The 16,042-nt window shown below is 51.6% G+C and overlaps 2 protein-coding genes and 1 non-coding gene across 3 annotated transcripts in view; all 3 read left to right on the forward strand.

The window, feature by feature from the left end:
• The window catches only part of KCNK6 (potassium channel, subfamily K, member 6), a 9,049-nt gene extending 920 nt beyond the window's left edge, over positions 1 to 8,129 (forward strand). The window contains exons 2-4 of the mRNA XM_008593770.1: positions 7 to 223; positions 6,635 to 7,030; positions 7,232 to 8,129. Of these exons, the coding sequence (XP_008591992.1) occupies positions 7 to 223; positions 6,635 to 7,030; positions 7,232 to 7,455 (837 nt within the window). The 3' untranslated portion in view covers positions 7,456 to 8,129. The remainder of the gene's footprint in view (positions 1 to 6; positions 224 to 6,634; positions 7,031 to 7,231) is intronic.
• Positions 4,122 to 4,196, forward strand: TRNAI-GAU. Its single transcript has one exon. It is a non-coding gene; the product is annotated as a tRNA-Ile (tRNA).
• A 6,395-nt stretch (positions 8,130 to 14,524) lies between the features above and the next one.
• Positions 14,525 to 16,042, forward strand: part of CATSPERG (catsper channel auxiliary subunit gamma) — a 27,749-nt gene continuing 26,231 nt past the window's right edge. Inside the window, 3 exon segments of the mRNA XM_008593772.1 lie at positions 14,525 to 14,602; positions 15,277 to 15,572; positions 15,575 to 15,703. Of these exon segments, the coding sequence (XP_008591994.1) occupies positions 14,587 to 14,602; positions 15,277 to 15,572; positions 15,575 to 15,703 (441 nt within the window). The 5' untranslated portion in view covers positions 14,525 to 14,586.

Consider the following 16,042-nt stretch of genomic DNA (forward strand, 5'->3'; position numbering starts at 1 on the left):
CTGGAGGGGCCGCACGAAGCCCGGTTTCGAGCCGAGCTGGAGACGCTGCGGGAGCAGCTGCTGCGGCGCAGCCCGTGCGTGGCGGCGCCCGCCCTGGACGCCTTCGTGGAGCGGGTGCTGGAGGCCGGACGGCTGGGGCGCGCCGCGCTCGCCAACGCCTCGGAGCCCGCCTGGGACTTTGCCTCGGCTCTCTTCTACGCCAGCACGCTGGTCACCACCGTGGGTACGTGAGCGCCGCCCGCGTCCCCCAAGCCGGCGAGGAACCGGGACCCCCACTTCGTCCCCGCCCTCTCGAGACCTGAGAGCCCTCGTGAAACACCCTTAGCCCAATCCCCTCTGGGCTCAGGATCCCCCTCCAAACCCCCCAGAAAGGAACCGGACCCAGGGCCCGCATTCCTATCCGCCCCCCTCGGGGAGCCCTCAACCAAGCCCTTCTGCTTAAGTGGTAAACACCCCTAGTTCTCTCGCGACCAAGATTCCCCTCAGAGTACCTTCCACCGAGCATCTGGGACCCAGTTCCTCGGTCTTAACCCCCCTGGGAACCCAGGGCCCTCCAGTCCCCTCTGGGTCTAGGATGTCCTCAGAGACCAGGGAGGACCCAGGCCGGACCTCAGCCCTACCAGAACCCCTGCCCTTATCGCTGGGCTCGGGCCGCCATCTCTTCCAACAATGTCTCCTGACTCTCCAGATATGTCCTTCTGGGAACACCCCTTGGGAAACCCCAGCACAACCTCCTGACCCTGGCGCCCTAGCGAGGACTCTGAATCTCCACACCTCTCAGGGAGCCATCACTAAAGACCTTCCTCCAGTAGAGCTCCCTTAGCAAGGACTTGGGGCCCCCATCTGAATCTCTCACCATTCTCCAGCAAGGGCCCCTGCCCTACTCCAGACCAAAGCCCACCCCCATCCCTCTCCTGGCCCCATACTCCCCAGCAGGTAACCCTGACTCCAGACACAGGACCCCTCTCCAGAGACCCTATCACATCTTGGCATCTCCCCTGTATTGTGAAGCTCTCAGTGCAGGGTTTCCCTCACAACAGGGACACCTCCTGTTCCCTCTGGACCTGGGACTCCCAGTTCAGCAGCTGAAACTGTGGATGTGTGAAAGGGACCCTCCAGGAAGGAACACTGACTATCTAAGCAGAAGCCCCCACAGCCAGGATGCCCACACATTTAGTCCCCAAACCACCTCTAGAAAAACCCCTAACCATTTCCAAACCAGGGACTTCCCATGGGGGCCTCTTTGAGCCCAAGAACCCCTAGCTGAGACTCCCACCCTTCTCTGGACCCTAACCCCCCTCAGTAAGAGCCCCTGGCCACCCCAACCTCCTGTCATGGGTCCCAGCACCCTCCACACTGTGGTCAAGAACAGAATCCATCTGACCCACCACCACAGGATGCCAGCCCAGGGACTTGGCTATCTCCATCTGTTATCCCTGACCTGAGACCCCCAACCTACACTGGATTTCCTAAACAAGGAGATCTTCTGGGGACCTGGGACCCCTCCAATCTCCTCTAGTCCCACAGGTGGGACCTCCCTCTTCACCCCAACACTGCCTCAGCCTATTTTGGACCCAAAGTTCTCCCCTCCATTAGAGATGCTCCAGGCCCTCTGCACCCCAGAACCCTTTCCAGTATTCACTCAAGACCATTATAATTCTCCATTCAGCAAGGACCTGAGACACCCACCTCCCATCATCCCCTTAGCAATGTCTACCTCTTCACCTCCCCTCGGGCATTCCTGGGCTCAGAAGCCCCTCTGCCTGAGGACTCCCCACCCAATTCCTTTTTTTTTTTGGCAGCTGGGGGTGGGGTGTGGGGATCTGAACCTATGACTGTGGTGTAATAAGCCCAGTCCCATTTTTGATCCAGAAAACACCTCCACTGGTGCCTGTCCCCTCCTTCCTTTGGACCCAGGACCCCAGCCCCAAACCAGGATCTATCTCAAACCAGTACACTGGCCCATGATTTAAGATTACTGCTCCCCACACTTCTTTTCCTAAATCCCCGCTCAAGTGGACTGACCTCATCTCTACCCATATCTTCCAGCCCTTGAGGACCCCTGGCCCTGGGAAATCCCTTCCCTCCTCATGCATGCAGACCTGGGAAACTCCTTTTTTGTTAGGCTCTGCTGCTCATAGAACCCCTCCCCAGCCCCTAAACGTCCTTTTTGTCTCTTTGTTTGGGATTTGGACTGGAGAACAGGCTGGGGCAGGGCTGGCGCAGACTCCTAACTCCCCCACCTGCCCAGCAGCCCAGCAATGGGAGCGGGGGAGGGGGGTGGCTTTTGCTTTCAGTGCCCCAGTGTGTGGACCAGCAAACCAAAGTCACTGGCAGCAGAGCTGGATGATTCCTCAGACAGCAATTGACTTACCTCCCCTGGGGCTTGCTCTTCCCCACGCTGCCCGGGCCGGCCTGACCTGATCTTGGACTTCAGGAAAGGCTGCCTGGGCTCCCGTGGGTTGCATCAGTGCCTCCCTCTGCCTCCTCCCAGATCCTGGTTTCTGAGAAGTCATCTCTGGCAGAGCAGGTGAAGGAAGCCAGACACAAGGCAGGCACAACATGGGTTGGTATCCCTGCTCTAGGCCTTTGTCCTCCCTCCTCTGTAAAACAGGATAATAACACTCCCCACTTCAAAGTAATAGTAATAGCCTGATAGAGGGCTTACCACACACTTGCTTTAACTCAATTGGCACAACAGCCTTGTGAGCAAGGTACCATTATGGACCCTACTTTTATTTTAAGCAGTGGAAACTGAGGTCCAGAGAAGCTGGACAACTTGCCCAAGGCCACACAGCTAGAAAGGTGTAAAGATCTGAACCAAGACCATCAGGCTCCAGAGTCCCATGCTCTTAACCAACATACCACTAGGCATGAAGAAGGGTGGTGTGCGTAAGAGAAAAAAAATTTTTTTTTTCTTTTTGCAGTTGGCACAGGGATCCAAACCTGTTACCTTGGTGTTATAAGGCTGCACTCTAACCAACTGTGCTAACCAGCCAGCCCTATGAGAAAAGTTATTCTGACACCTGGTAACAATGGAAAGTTATTGCAGTAGAAGAGAGGCTATTGCAAAGGGCAGAGAGAGTGACCTCAACTCAGAATGTAGCAAAGGCAGCTGAGATTTATAGCTGACAAGCAGAATGAAGGGGCCAGTGGATGGAAAATTACTAAGAGGAGACATCAGGGTAGAGGAATTCTTGCTAAACTTGGCTTAACAAAATTCTTACTGAAGACAGGCCAAGAACTTGGATGTCAAGAGTGGGGATGAGGAATAGGATCAGATATCAAGAGTGAGGGGGTTCTCAGGATTCTTGCTAAAAATGGGACTAGTTGAGGACAGGGCTCAGAGGAGCCAGACTAAAGTTTTGTCAAGGAGGGAGTCTTACTGTGAAGTGCTCGTAATTATAGCTGTTGTTTATTGAGCCTCAGTTATCATTATCATTGTAAATGGAACCAGGAGCCCTGAATGTATCTGGAGAAATGGAAAGCCAATTAAATGTCATTCAGAGAGACCTCTTCCCACAGGGTCCCTCATTTTGTCATAGGCCCAAGTCTTCTGAAGAAAACCTGGGCCCTGGAATCGATCCAGGCTGAGGAGGGGTGGGAGTAGCCCTACCCGGAACTGGGAACCCGGAGAGAGGAAGCAGCATTATAGTCATTGTAACTCTTTCCATACTCCTGCAAGGTGCTATGCCCTGTCCCACCGTGGTAGGATTACTACCACAGCTGAGGAAGGGATTGCTTATGAGCCCATTTTTGCAGAGTAGAAAACTGAGGCTCAGAGAGGAGGAGTCACTTGGCCAACGCCATGCACGGAGTAAATGGCAAAACACTGTTTTGGGCTCAGCTCTTTGAGGTAGTAAGCTGAGGCTCATGGGCCCCATTGTTTTCTACCTCTATGATTTTTCTGTTTTTTTTTTTTTTTTTTTTTTAAAAATGACCAAAAAGGGGATCTTAACCCTTGTCTTGGTGTTGTCAGCACCGTGCCCAGCCAGTGAGCGCACCGGCCATCCCTATATAGGATCCGAACCCATGGCCTTGGTGTTATCAGCACCACACTCTCCCGAGTGAGCCACGGGCCGGCCCTGATTTTTCTGTTTATAAAGATTTTGTAAAGGGCTAGCTGGTTAGCTCAGTTGGTTAGAGCATGGTGTTGATAACACCAAGGTCAAGGGTTCAAATTCCCATACCAGCCAGCTGCCAAAAAACAAAACAAAACAAAACACAACAAAAAAATTTCATGTCGGGCCGGCCCGTGGCTCACTCGGGAGAGTGCGGTGCTGATAACACCAAGGCCCCGGGTTCGGATCCCATATAGGGATGGCCGGTTCGCTCACCGGCTGAGCGCGGTGCTGACAACACCAAGCCAAGGGTTAAGATCCCCTTACCGGTCATCTTTAAAAAAAAAAAAATTTTTCATGTCATTTGCAAACCTGTTGTTTCAGCCACACTGCTAGTGTCTCTCCATCAAAACCCTTGTAATTAATGAGGGTTGGAATCAGTGATAAGCCCCAAATTACAGTTGCTTAAATAAGATGGGAGTTTATTCCTTGCTCACATTTAAGGTAGTCAGCCCAAGACTGGAATGGCACCGCATGGCCCAAGACCTAGGCTCCTTGGCAAAAACCCTCATGCTCCACCATAACTCCTCTGTATACAGTTTCCATCCCCAAGGTCACCTAATGGTCCAAGACAGCTGCTCAACTCCAGCCTTCATGTCTGTTCCAGCCAGCAGGAGGAGGGAGGGAGGAAGGGAGACGGGCATCGCTCTCTCTTTAAGGACCCTTCCTGGAAGTTGCTTGATTTTTTCATATATACCTCATTGGCCAGAAACTAGTCACAGAGTCACACCTAGCTGCAAGAGAGGAAGAATGTCCTTATTCCAGGTGGCTGTATGTCTGCTAAAAACCAGGAGGATCCCCCCTTTTAAGTGTTCAGTTAATTGGCATCTAATACATTCACATTGTTGTACAACTGTCACCACCATCCATCTCCAGAACCCTCATCTTGCAAAACTCTATCCCCATTAAGCAGTAACTCCCCATTCCCGCCACCCCCTAGCCCCTGGCAACCACCGTTCTTGCTGTCTCTATGAATGTGACTACTTTAACTACCTAATAGAGTAGAATCGTACAGTATTTGTCTATTTGTGACTTATTTCACTTAACATAATGTCCTCAAAGTTCACCCATGTTGTCACATGTGTCAGAATTTCCTTCCTTTTTAAGCTTCTATGTATATACCACATTTTGCTTATCCATTAATTTGTTGATGGAAACTTGGGTTGCTTCCATGTGTTAGCTATTGCGAATATGCTGCTATGAACATGGGTGTCAAGATATCTTTTTGAGACTCTGCTTTTGATTATTTTGAGTACATAAAAAACAGAGGGAAAGAAAAAACAAAAAAAAAAAAAAAGAAAGAGAAAAAAGCATGGGATCTTTTTATATGGAAAATGGGCCCAGTTGAATGCCTGCTCATGTGTGTGACATGTCCATACTTTATTATGGACCACAGGGCTGGGTCTGCAGGCTTTGGGGTCAGACATTTTACTGTCAACATACTGGCCCCTCACCATCCTAGTCATATCTCTGACCCTTTGGTTTGATATATTTGGGAAATAAAAACAGATTCATTTTGCCAAAGTGAATCAGTCTCACCAACACCTGAATTCCCCTTTATCATATTTCTGTTTGCAGAACTCACCTCCACAATGATCTTACTGTGTTCCTATCATCCTCTGGGAGCCTAGTGGGGCTTGTCACACCCATTTTATAGTGGAGGAAACAGGCTCAGAGCCAGGTGGGAACCTGCATTATTTTGACAAGCATTAATTGAATGCCCACAACAGTGACAAAACAGACAGAATCCCCAGCCCTGAAGCTGACACCCTAGTGGGGAGGCAAGTAACCAAATAAGTAACCATATAGTATGTGAGAAGGTGTTAATTGTGATGGAAAACATAAAGAGTGGGTAAGATGGTGTTACAATTTAAAATAAGGTGATCAGGGTAGGCCTCCCTGAGAACGTGACATTTGGACAAATATCTGAAGGAGGGGAGAGGGGAACATGTGGGTGCCTGGGAGAAGAGTGTCTTGCAGGGGAAGGACAGCCGGTACAGAGGCCCTGAGGTGGGTGTGTGCCGCCCTGTTGTATTGTGCAGGGCCTCCTGGGTCATGCTGAGAACTCTGTCCTTTTACCTGAATGAGATGGAGCCACAGAAGGGCTCAAGCAGGGGAGGGACATGACTTGACTCAGGTGTTCACAGGCTCCCTCTGGCTGAACAGATTGTGGGGGCCAGGATCAGGGGAGAAGGGAGTGCCCAGAGGAGGCTGCTATGGGAGACAGGGGCCGGCTGGGGACCATGGGACTGGGTGGGGTAGGTAGGTTCTGGATCTATTTGAAGGTTGAGACAACAGGCTTCACCAACATGAGATGTGGCATGAGTGACAAGGGAATCAAGGACGAACCCCTTGGCCTGGGCCGCGAAAGGAGGGAGGTGCCAGCAGCTGAGACAAGAAGGAATGTGGGAAGGGCAGGTTTGGGAAGAAATTAGGTCTCGGTTATGGTGTCCACAGACACCTCAGTGGAGGTGCCGAGTGGGCAAAGGATTTCCTCACTTCCTGCCCCACAGGGTACGGGTACACGACGCCACTGACTGACGCGGGCAAGGCATTCTCCATTGCCTTTGCACTCCTGGGCGTGCCGACCACCATGCTGCTGCTGACCGCCTCGGCCCAGCGCCTGTCGCTGCTGCTGACCCACACACCCCTGTCTTGGCTGAGGGTGCGCTGGGGCTGGGACCCCCGGCGGGCAGGCCGCTGGCACTTGGTGGCCCTGCTGGGGGTTGTAGTGACTGTCTGCTTCCTGGTGCCGGCTGTGGTCTTTGCCCACCTCGAGGAATCCTGGAGCTTCCTGGATGCTTTCTACTTCTGCTTCATCTCTCTGTCCACCATCGGCCTGGGTGACTACGTGCCCGGGGAGGCCCCCGGCCAGCCCTACCGGGCCCTCTATAAGGTGCTAGTCACAGGTGAGCTATGTGGCTGGTTGGGCACCTAAGGGTGGGGTTTGAGGAGGACATGGCCCTGTCCCAGAGGGGAGTTCAAGGGGTGCCCCACCCCAGGGATTCCAAAATGGATCCAACCCCACCCTGGGGGATCCTGTAGAACCACTGCCCTGCCTCTTGGATCTGAGCCCCAAGTCGACCCATGGCCCTCTGCCATCTCTGCAGTCTACCTCTTCCTGGGACTGGTCGCCATGGTGCTGGTACTGCAGACTTTCCGCCACGTGTCCGACCTTCACGGCCTCACAGAGCTCATCCTGCTTCCTGCTCCGGGCCCTGCCAGCTTCAATGAGGATGAAGACGATCAGGCGGACATTCTGGGCCCCCAGCTGGAGCCACGCCAGCAGCTCTCTGCCACCTCCCATGCCAACTATGCCTCCATTCCCAGGTAGCTGGGGCAGGTACTGCAAGGCTGGATGGAGCCGGCCTGGAGCTGAGAGCCCTGTGACTACAGCTGACCATACAAGAATGTCCAGAAGCACACGCACACACATTCACGAGGCATTGCCGCCAACTGACCATCCTTTTTACAGCCCCCAGCTGGCATTCCAAGTCCTGAGACCCACTGGCTGCCAAAATCACCCTGATCTCCTTCCCTTTCCCTTATTTCCCCTCGTACTCTGTGTCTCTCTGGCTTTCTCACTGCCTCTGTCGTTCCCTCTTACTGTGTTTTTCATTCTCTAACCCATTCCATTTGTCTCTCTCACTCAACCATCCATCCATCAATTGCTTACTCTACCAGGCTCTAGGCTCAGGCCTCATTTCAGGCACTAGCATAGTCACTACACGTTGGACGAGTGACTGTCCCTCTCTGAGCCTTGATTTCCTCAACTGTCAAATGGAAAGAGTATTCACTCATCCAAAAATTCCTCCAGGTTAAAGCATGGTGCTCATAACACCAAGGTCCAGGGTTTGATCCCTATACCAGCCAGCTGCCCCCAAACAAAATGAAACAAAACAAAAACCCCCAAAATTCCTCCTCTGGGCTGGCCTTGTGTTACACAGTGCCAGAGACACAGTAGCTGTGGAGAAGGGCCTTGGCCCTGCTTTCATGGGGCTCACAGTCCAGTGAGATAGACAAACCTGTTCCTGGCAGTGACAACCCAAAATGGGCAGGACTTCAATGGGGGACGTGGAGTAATCAGGGGTGTGATGCAGAAAGCACAGGCAGAATGGTCAGGGCTGAGGTGGGGGGAGCACAGGGAATGTGCTTGATCCAGCCTGGCCGGTCAGGGAGGGCTTCCTGGAGGAAAGGACAACTGAACTAAGACCTGAAATACAAGGACTAGTCAGGGGGAGAAGCTGTACCCGATCCTTTTTTCGCAGATATCTCCAGGGAGCAAGACCCATGTGGAGAGCCCTAGTGGAGGCCTGAGTGATGGAATCTTCTTCAGTAGCCTGGCAGGCAGGAAACTGACATAGGGTCCCAGCCCAGATCCGAATGGCATGGAAGGTGCTGCTCAGCCACCACACCTCATACCAGTTCTCCCCATTTACTGAGTGCTAACTACATGTCCTGCAGTGGGCTCTGAAGCCAGCCTGCTTGGGCTCAAATCCTAACTCAGCCATGTCCTGCCTGGGCAGTCACTCCTCCTCTCTGATGCTGTTTTCTCATCTGTAAAATGGTGATCATAATAGTACTGCTTCAGAGGACGATTTCACAGAGCCTGCTGTGTTATTCTGTGGTGCTTTCCTCGGCCAGGCCCCGTTCTGAGTACTTTACATATGAGGGAGATAATATCAATCATTCCCTTTCCGTAAATGAGGACACTGAGGCACGGAGAGGGGAGGTCCCTAGACTTAGCCACAGATCAAGGAAGCAATTGATTTTATGTTTAATCCCCCCAGATTTTCCCCCACCCAGGATGGTGCATCAGTATTAACCTCTCTGCCAAGGGCTCATCTCCTGAGCTCTTACTATCCACCGCAGAAGGGACGGTGCATTTGAGTCGGACCTTGGCAGCAGACAATAGAAACGGCATGAGGAGGGCATGCCAGGCAGAAGGAACATGCAAAGGCCTGCAGGGAGGAAAGCATGTTGGACATCAGCTTCTGGCAAGTAGTTTGCTGTGCCTGGGGTATGGACGGAAAGGGGGAGGAGGGTGGACAAGTGGACACAGGCACATCTTAGTGTCTTTAAATGACAAGCTTGGGAGCCTGGCCTCTTTCCTGAGGGCACGAGAGAGCCATGGAAGGGTTTTGAGTAGGAGAGGGTTATAGTGAGGTTTGGGCTTTAGGAAGATCTCCCGGCTGCTGTGTGGAGGTAGACCAGAGGGGGAGACAGGCTGGGTTCCTAGGGGGAGGCTGGGCCAGAAACAAAGCAGGAGATTATGGGTCTGAGCAGGGCCATGGAAGGGAAGGAGTGGAGGGATGCTCAGGAACCAAGCAGACAAGCCATAGGCTTTACAGACTGGGGAGAGACAAGGCCAGGGGAAGGCCCAAGGAATGATCGGTGGTCCCTGAGATGGGAAGAGAGAACAGGTTTGAGGGGAGATGCTGAGGCCAGTGTAGAATATGATGGGTGTGAGAGGCTAAAGGGATACCCAGGGGGAGATGTCAAGTGGTCCCAGGACCCCAGGGCTAGGGCTCAGAGGGGTGGTCAAGGCTGGAGATGAGATGAAGGAACTGAGGCCACAAGGGTGGTTGTGGCAAGAGAAGAAGGAGTGAACAGAGACTAGGCCTGAGTAATCAGCCTTAGGTTATTTATATGTTTATATCATTTAGGAAAGATTTTAGCTGCAAGTAACAAAACCCTGAGTGGCACTCACAGAAACAGTAAGGAGATGGTTGTTATATTGCTCATTGCCAGAGTGGGGGAGAGCTCTAGGAATAATACTGTCCAGAGATATGGGAGACCCTTGTGGCCCCAGCTTCCCTCTATCTCTGCTCTGCCATCCTCAGTTGAAGGCTTGGCTCCCATGTGTGCTCCCCTCATAGTTCTAAAGTGGCTGCCACAGGTCCATGCATCACAACCAGACATGATTATTTCTAGTGTGAGCAGTGACCCTTCAACCAATGTCCTGATTTCAGAGAGAAGAGCTCACATAGGAGACAGGAAAGGAGTGCCAGAGAGGAACAGGAAAACCAGGAGGTGGAGAGTATTGGTAACAGAAGAGAGAATTTGAAGGAGGAAGAACTCAACATTGTCAAATGACGCTAAAAAGTCACTCAAGATTGTTTTTTTTTTTTTTCCTTTTTTTTTTGTCTTTTTTTTTACTGACCGGTAACGGGATCGCAACCCTCGGTGTTGCGTCCGCACCGCGCTCAGCCAGTGAGCGGGAACCGGTCTCCACATGGGATCCGAACCCTCAGCGGGAGCGCCACCGCCAGTGCACCACCGGGCCGGCCCACTCAAGATTGTTTTAATAACAGTTTGAAAAAAAAATTTTTTTTAAGTGGCTGGCTGGTGCAGGGATCCAAACCCATGACCTTGGTGTTACATGGCTATAACACGAATTGAGCTAACCAGCCACCCTGTTTTAATAACAGTGATAGAAAATACTTAGAAGGGATATACTATGTGCCAGGCACTGTTCCAAGCCCTTGATACATTTAATCCCTTCAGCAACCCTGTGAATTAGGTAGTCTCTACATTTTACTGATGAGAAAAGGAGGCCCAGAGAGGCTAAATAACTTGCCCGAGGTCACAGAGAAGTGCAAAACTGGGATTTGAACAAGGTTTTGGTTGGTCAACTTTTCCTACTGGAGCTCAGGAATATCCACTATCTAGCCCTTTCTCAGCCTCCCAGCCTACTCAGCTCCTTGCCAGGGTCTTTGCCAACCTTGTTGCTAAAGTCAGCATGGGATGGGGAGGCAGATGCTTCTCACCTTCTCAAGGGAGGTGCCTATGTGATCTGGCTTCTGCTCCTCGCTGCTTCTTCCAAATTCCCCTAGAAAAAGAAACCAGGTCTTTTCCAGTTCAGGACATCAAAAAAAAAAAGAAAAGAAAAGAAAAAAGGAAAAAAAGTGCACTAAAAAATTCAAAAGGTACAAAAAAGTGTACACTGAAAAGTAAGTCTCTTGCCAACACTCAGACTCAGGTCTCCTTTCAGGGATATTCTATGAATGCACAAGCAACATGCATGTATGTGTCATTTATTTTTCACTCTACACAAGTGGTAACAAGTTATTGTAAGGTGGTTACGATTGTAGATTCCGGAGGCAAAGGCAGTGGGTGTAAATCTGAACTGTCACTCCCAAGCTATGTGGCTTTGAGCAAGTGATTTTACCTCCCTGTGCCTCAATTTGCTAATTTGTGAAATGGGATGATAACAGCACCTACCTCATGGACTTGTTGGAAAAGTAAGCAACTTAATACCTGTAAAGCCCTTAGAACAGTGTCCGGCACTCAATAAAATGTTGGCTAATTATTATTATTCTCATTCCTGCACCTTGCTTTTTTTCATTTCTGCATCTTGCATCTTGTTTTTTTCACCAACACAGTGTAATTTGGAGATCACTCCAGAGACAACCAAGTAGAACCTCATATCCTTTTTTATACCTGCAGTGCCTCCTCTTGGACACGTCCCATAAATCATTTCAACATTGTCTGTAAATGGATGTGTGTGTGGTTTCCAGTCTTTTGCTGGTAAAACAATGCTGCAGTGAACACCTAGTACATCAAGATCTAACAAAGGTACCTTCCCTTGGTGGGGCTGTATTTCTGAGCTGACTGTGCTATAAGGAGACCCTAGTTACGCTGACTCTTTGATGAGTCTCAAAGGGCTCAGGTACCTCGCTGCTGAGTTTCTTCCCTCAGATGAAGTCACTCCTCCCTGGCCTGTGGGGGTGGTCTTAGGGTGGGAAGGATAGACTTCCATCAGCTGGTCATTTATGTAAGAACACCTATTCTGTACTGTGCTGGACAGGGCTAGGAAACAATAGTGCAGGAGAAAGAGAGAAAGCCCTAGGCTCTGCCGTCACCTGTTGCTTTGCCTCACACGGATTTGTCAACTTTCTTCCCCTGGGTGATGGAGCTATAAAAGGATTACTCAAAGCCCATTTCTTCTGAGCAGTGGAGAGACCCCAAAGGTGTTAATTTCCTGGAACCCTCCAGAGGCATTCCTTCTTTTTGGGAAATTAACCATGAACTGGGGTTCTCGCCCTGCATTTATTCTCCAGACCAGGAAGTTACAGGAAAAGAACATAGGTGGGGTTATGGCCAAATAGAGTTTAACAATAAAGGCTGGTAACACACAAAGTGACATTCCATAATGCAATTTGCAAAAGGTTAAGTTGATTCACCAACAAAAGCTTTATCTTAGCAAACACTGTTTTTCCCCATAACAATATCCCAGTATCTTTACATGTCAATCAGTAACTTGTCCGTCCTTGAGTAAGCAACCTTGCTGTGTTACAATTCCTCATCTATAGCAGAGACTATAGCCTGGGGAAAGTTTCCTGTCTTTTGCAAGGTTAACATTTATATATGTACTTTTAAGAAGTTAGGCTAAACCTGAAACTGCAGGGCTTTGGAGGCCCTGTGAAATACATTTTGCTTTATAAATATTGGTATATTCCACACTCACCTAGCTGGTGATCCACTGGAAAAGAAAACCCCGTTCCCAGCCATCATAGCCTAGAGAGGTCAGGGGATGGGATGGGGCTGGTCACGTACCACAGACAAGATCTGAAGAAGTGCTGGCTGGTTAGCTCATTTGGTTACAGGGTGGCAGTGATCACACCAAGGTTTGATCCCTGTACCAGCCAGCCGCCAAAAAAATTTAAAAATTAAAAAAAGAAAAAGAAAAAGAAAAAAAGATCTGAAGGAAGGAAAGTGGTCAGCCTCCTCACAAAATAGGGAATAGTTTTCCAGAGGGTGTTGTAGACTCTGCAGAGGTCTCTGGAGGAGATCACACCTGATCAAGAATATTCAAGTAGCTCCTCTGTGACTAGGCTGTGGACTGCAGAGGTCTACGGGTGTTGGAAACAGGGAGCTGCCCTGAACGCAGGGGTCCCCTAGGGGGCACAGCTCTCGTCCAGCTGACGAAGCTTCATGAGATTCAAAGAGAATTGTTTTGAAAATAGCTGGAGATGTTTTTGAAGAAGTCTAGACTTCTGACCTTGGAGCATTCCTGAGAACTTGGGAGTGTGAGCTATTCCTGTAAACCCACGCATCCAGCTGCTTACGCAGAATTAGTAACCCTTTGTTTAGACTTGCACTTAGAAAAGTATATAAAGAGAAATGCCTGTTGAATAAAGCGCAACAGCCCTCAAGACTGTTTGTCCTCCTGACCCCATCTTTTGTCTCTTGTCTCTTTTCTAATCCTGCGCTCGTCTTCTCGTCCCGCCATCTCCGGCTGGCTTCCGGCTTACGGGGAGAAAGACGAGCCAGATAAGACGACAGGGATGAGATTATGTGGGGCTCTGGAAGCCAGCTGAGGAGTTTGGATGTTTTCCTGAGGTCCTGGGGAATCAAGGTTTTACAGCACTTGTTCTGAAAGTGTGGTCCCCAGACCATCAGTATCAGGATCACCCGGGACTTGCCAGAAATACAAATTCTCGGGTCTCATCCCCAATCTATCGAGTCCAAAACTCTGGGGGTGGAGCCCACTAACCTGTTTTAACTAGACTTTCTGGTGAGTCTAATGCTTGCTCGAGTTTGAAAACTACTGGTTTAAAGTCAGCTTTGAAGTTCATCAAAAAGTCATTGTCTGAGTCCTTAACTGTCAGGCAGCAGAATACAAATGAAAATCGTTAACTTTTGTGCCCAGCACTGTGCTTCCCTCTTTACGTGTTATCTCATTGACTTCCCACAACTGAATGAGATGGCTGCCTTTGGCCACATTTTGTAGAGGACGGTGTTAAGCGGTAGACAGATCAATTCATCCCCACAAGGTCTCTAGAAAACAAACTGTTTTTTCTAGGAGTAGAACTTTTGTATTTTTTTTTTTTTGGGGACGGTGCCCGCTACCACACAACGCAAAGGAGCCGCTTGAAGGGCTTCTTAGCGCGAACTTTGTCTCCAGCGCCCCCTGCCGGCCAGGCCCCGCCTCCACACCCCCAGCCCTCGGCGCAGGTTGGGGATGCGCGTTACCACGGAGACAGGCGGGCCTCGGGAAAGGCGGAAGTCGGTTGTGGAAGTGCGGGCGACCATTTTGAGAGGGCAAGAAGGGCGTGACTGCTGCCCCCAAGTGACGGTTGACCGGTTTTAACCAAATGACTGGTACCGCGGGGCGGGCACAAGAGGGCGGTGCCATCCGAGGGGGATGCGGGAGGAGGGGAGGGGAGGGAGGAGGCCGGGAGGGGAGAAGCAGGGGGAAGAGAGGAGGGTCGTGGGACTGGGCAGAGTAGCGGAGGGGAGGGAGCGGGGAGGGGCGGAGAAAGGGCGGGGGGACGAGCCGGCGGCGGTTAAGAGAAGAAGCGGGGCGATGAGCAGGGGCGGGCCGAGAGGAGGCGGGCGTGGGGCGGGCCGGTGTTGAGGGCATGGAAAGAGGGGGTGAGAGGGAGCGGGGCAAAAACGGGCCGCGGCTCGAGGGGAAGGTGAGGACTGAGAAAGTGTTGACCGACAAGCAAGCGCCGGCATGGAACGAGGAGAAGGTACGGGGCGAGGAGAGGGAGCGGGGCGAGGGGAAGGCCCGTGCTGAGGAGAGATCCCGAGGCGAAGAGAGGGTCTCTGACGAGAAGGGACGGGGCGAGGTGAAGGGGCGCGGCAAGGAGGGGAAGCAGAGCCGGGAGCAAGGCCCTGGCAAGAAACAGGGGAGGGGCCCGGAGGAGGGGCGGGGCGTGGAGAAGGTCGGGGACCGCGACCCGGAGACGGTCGAGACCAGGTATAGGACCCGGTTCCCGGGCAGGGCCCGAGCGAGGAGAAAGGGGCGGTACGAAGAGAAGTGGAGGGGCGGGGCAATAAGTGAGGGCGGAGCCAAGTGCAGTTACCGGGTTGGGATCCCAGGGAGCAGGACAAGGGAGAAGAGGCGGGGCTGGATCAAAGCGAGAAACAGAGACCGAGACGCGGAGAAGAGCAAGGGCGGAATACAGAGGGGCGGTGGAGCGAGGATCAATGCGGGGGAAGGTTAAGGGGAGAGACGAGGAGGCGGGGCGGGGTCCGGAGTAATAGTAGAGGTGGGATCCGCCAGAGTAGCAGGTACGGAGCCCGGAGCGGGAGCAGGGGCGGGGCAGGATCGAGGCGGGGCGGGGCGCCGAAGCGAGGCGGATCTCAGAAGTCCGCTCGAGAGCCGTCTTGTACGCGGGCCGTTGACCCCTGCGTTCTCCAGGTTCTAGCCACGTTGTGCGCTGCCGAGTCATGTCCCCTGCGGGCCCTGCGTGGCCAAGAGTCCGAGTCCTCTGGGCGCTGTGGGCACTGCTAGCGGTGCTATTGGCGCCGTGGAGGCTGTGGGCGGTCGATGATGTCCAGGAGTGCACCTGGCAGGTTGTCCTGAACAAGTTTGAGACGATAGGCAACAACAGCGCCAGCGACCGCTTCTTTGATCAAGAGCCCCAGGACACAGTGGGCAACGTGTTCAACATGCTGGTGGACGCGCCCATTGACCCGGGCGAGGTGAGGGGACCAGGATGAAGCGAACCAGAGGGATCCTGAACCCGTATCTCACTCGGCTCTGGACATTTCGCCCAACCTCTTCTTTGCAGAGATACCTGGGCTTTCCTTATTACCTGAAGATCAACTACTCCTGCGAGGGACAGGTGAGTAGGTGCAGCGGGGGTGGGCTCATTCTGTGAGCTTCAGTTTACTCATCTCTAACATTTTAATAGTGGTAGCACCATAGAACCCTGGGGACCTTAAGGACTCAAGAAGATTATGTACAGTTCCCAGTACCCCGCAAGGTGCATAATAGGTGCTAAAGTAAACTTTCTTTTTCTTTTTTTCGCTCTATTTTAAAATTGAGATATAATTCACACCGTAAAATTCACCATTTTAAAGTATACAGTTCAATAGTTTTTAATATATTTACAAAGTTGTGAAACCTTCACCACTGTCTTATCCCAGAACACTTTTTTTTTTTTTTTTTTTTTTTTTTTTTT

Source organism: Galeopterus variegatus, unplaced genomic scaffold (genome assembly GCF_000696425.1).
Source record: "Galeopterus variegatus unplaced genomic scaffold, G_variegatus-3.0.2 Scaffold9627, whole genome shotgun sequence".
Taxonomy (NCBI): domain Eukaryota; kingdom Metazoa; phylum Chordata; class Mammalia; order Dermoptera; family Cynocephalidae; genus Galeopterus; species Galeopterus variegatus.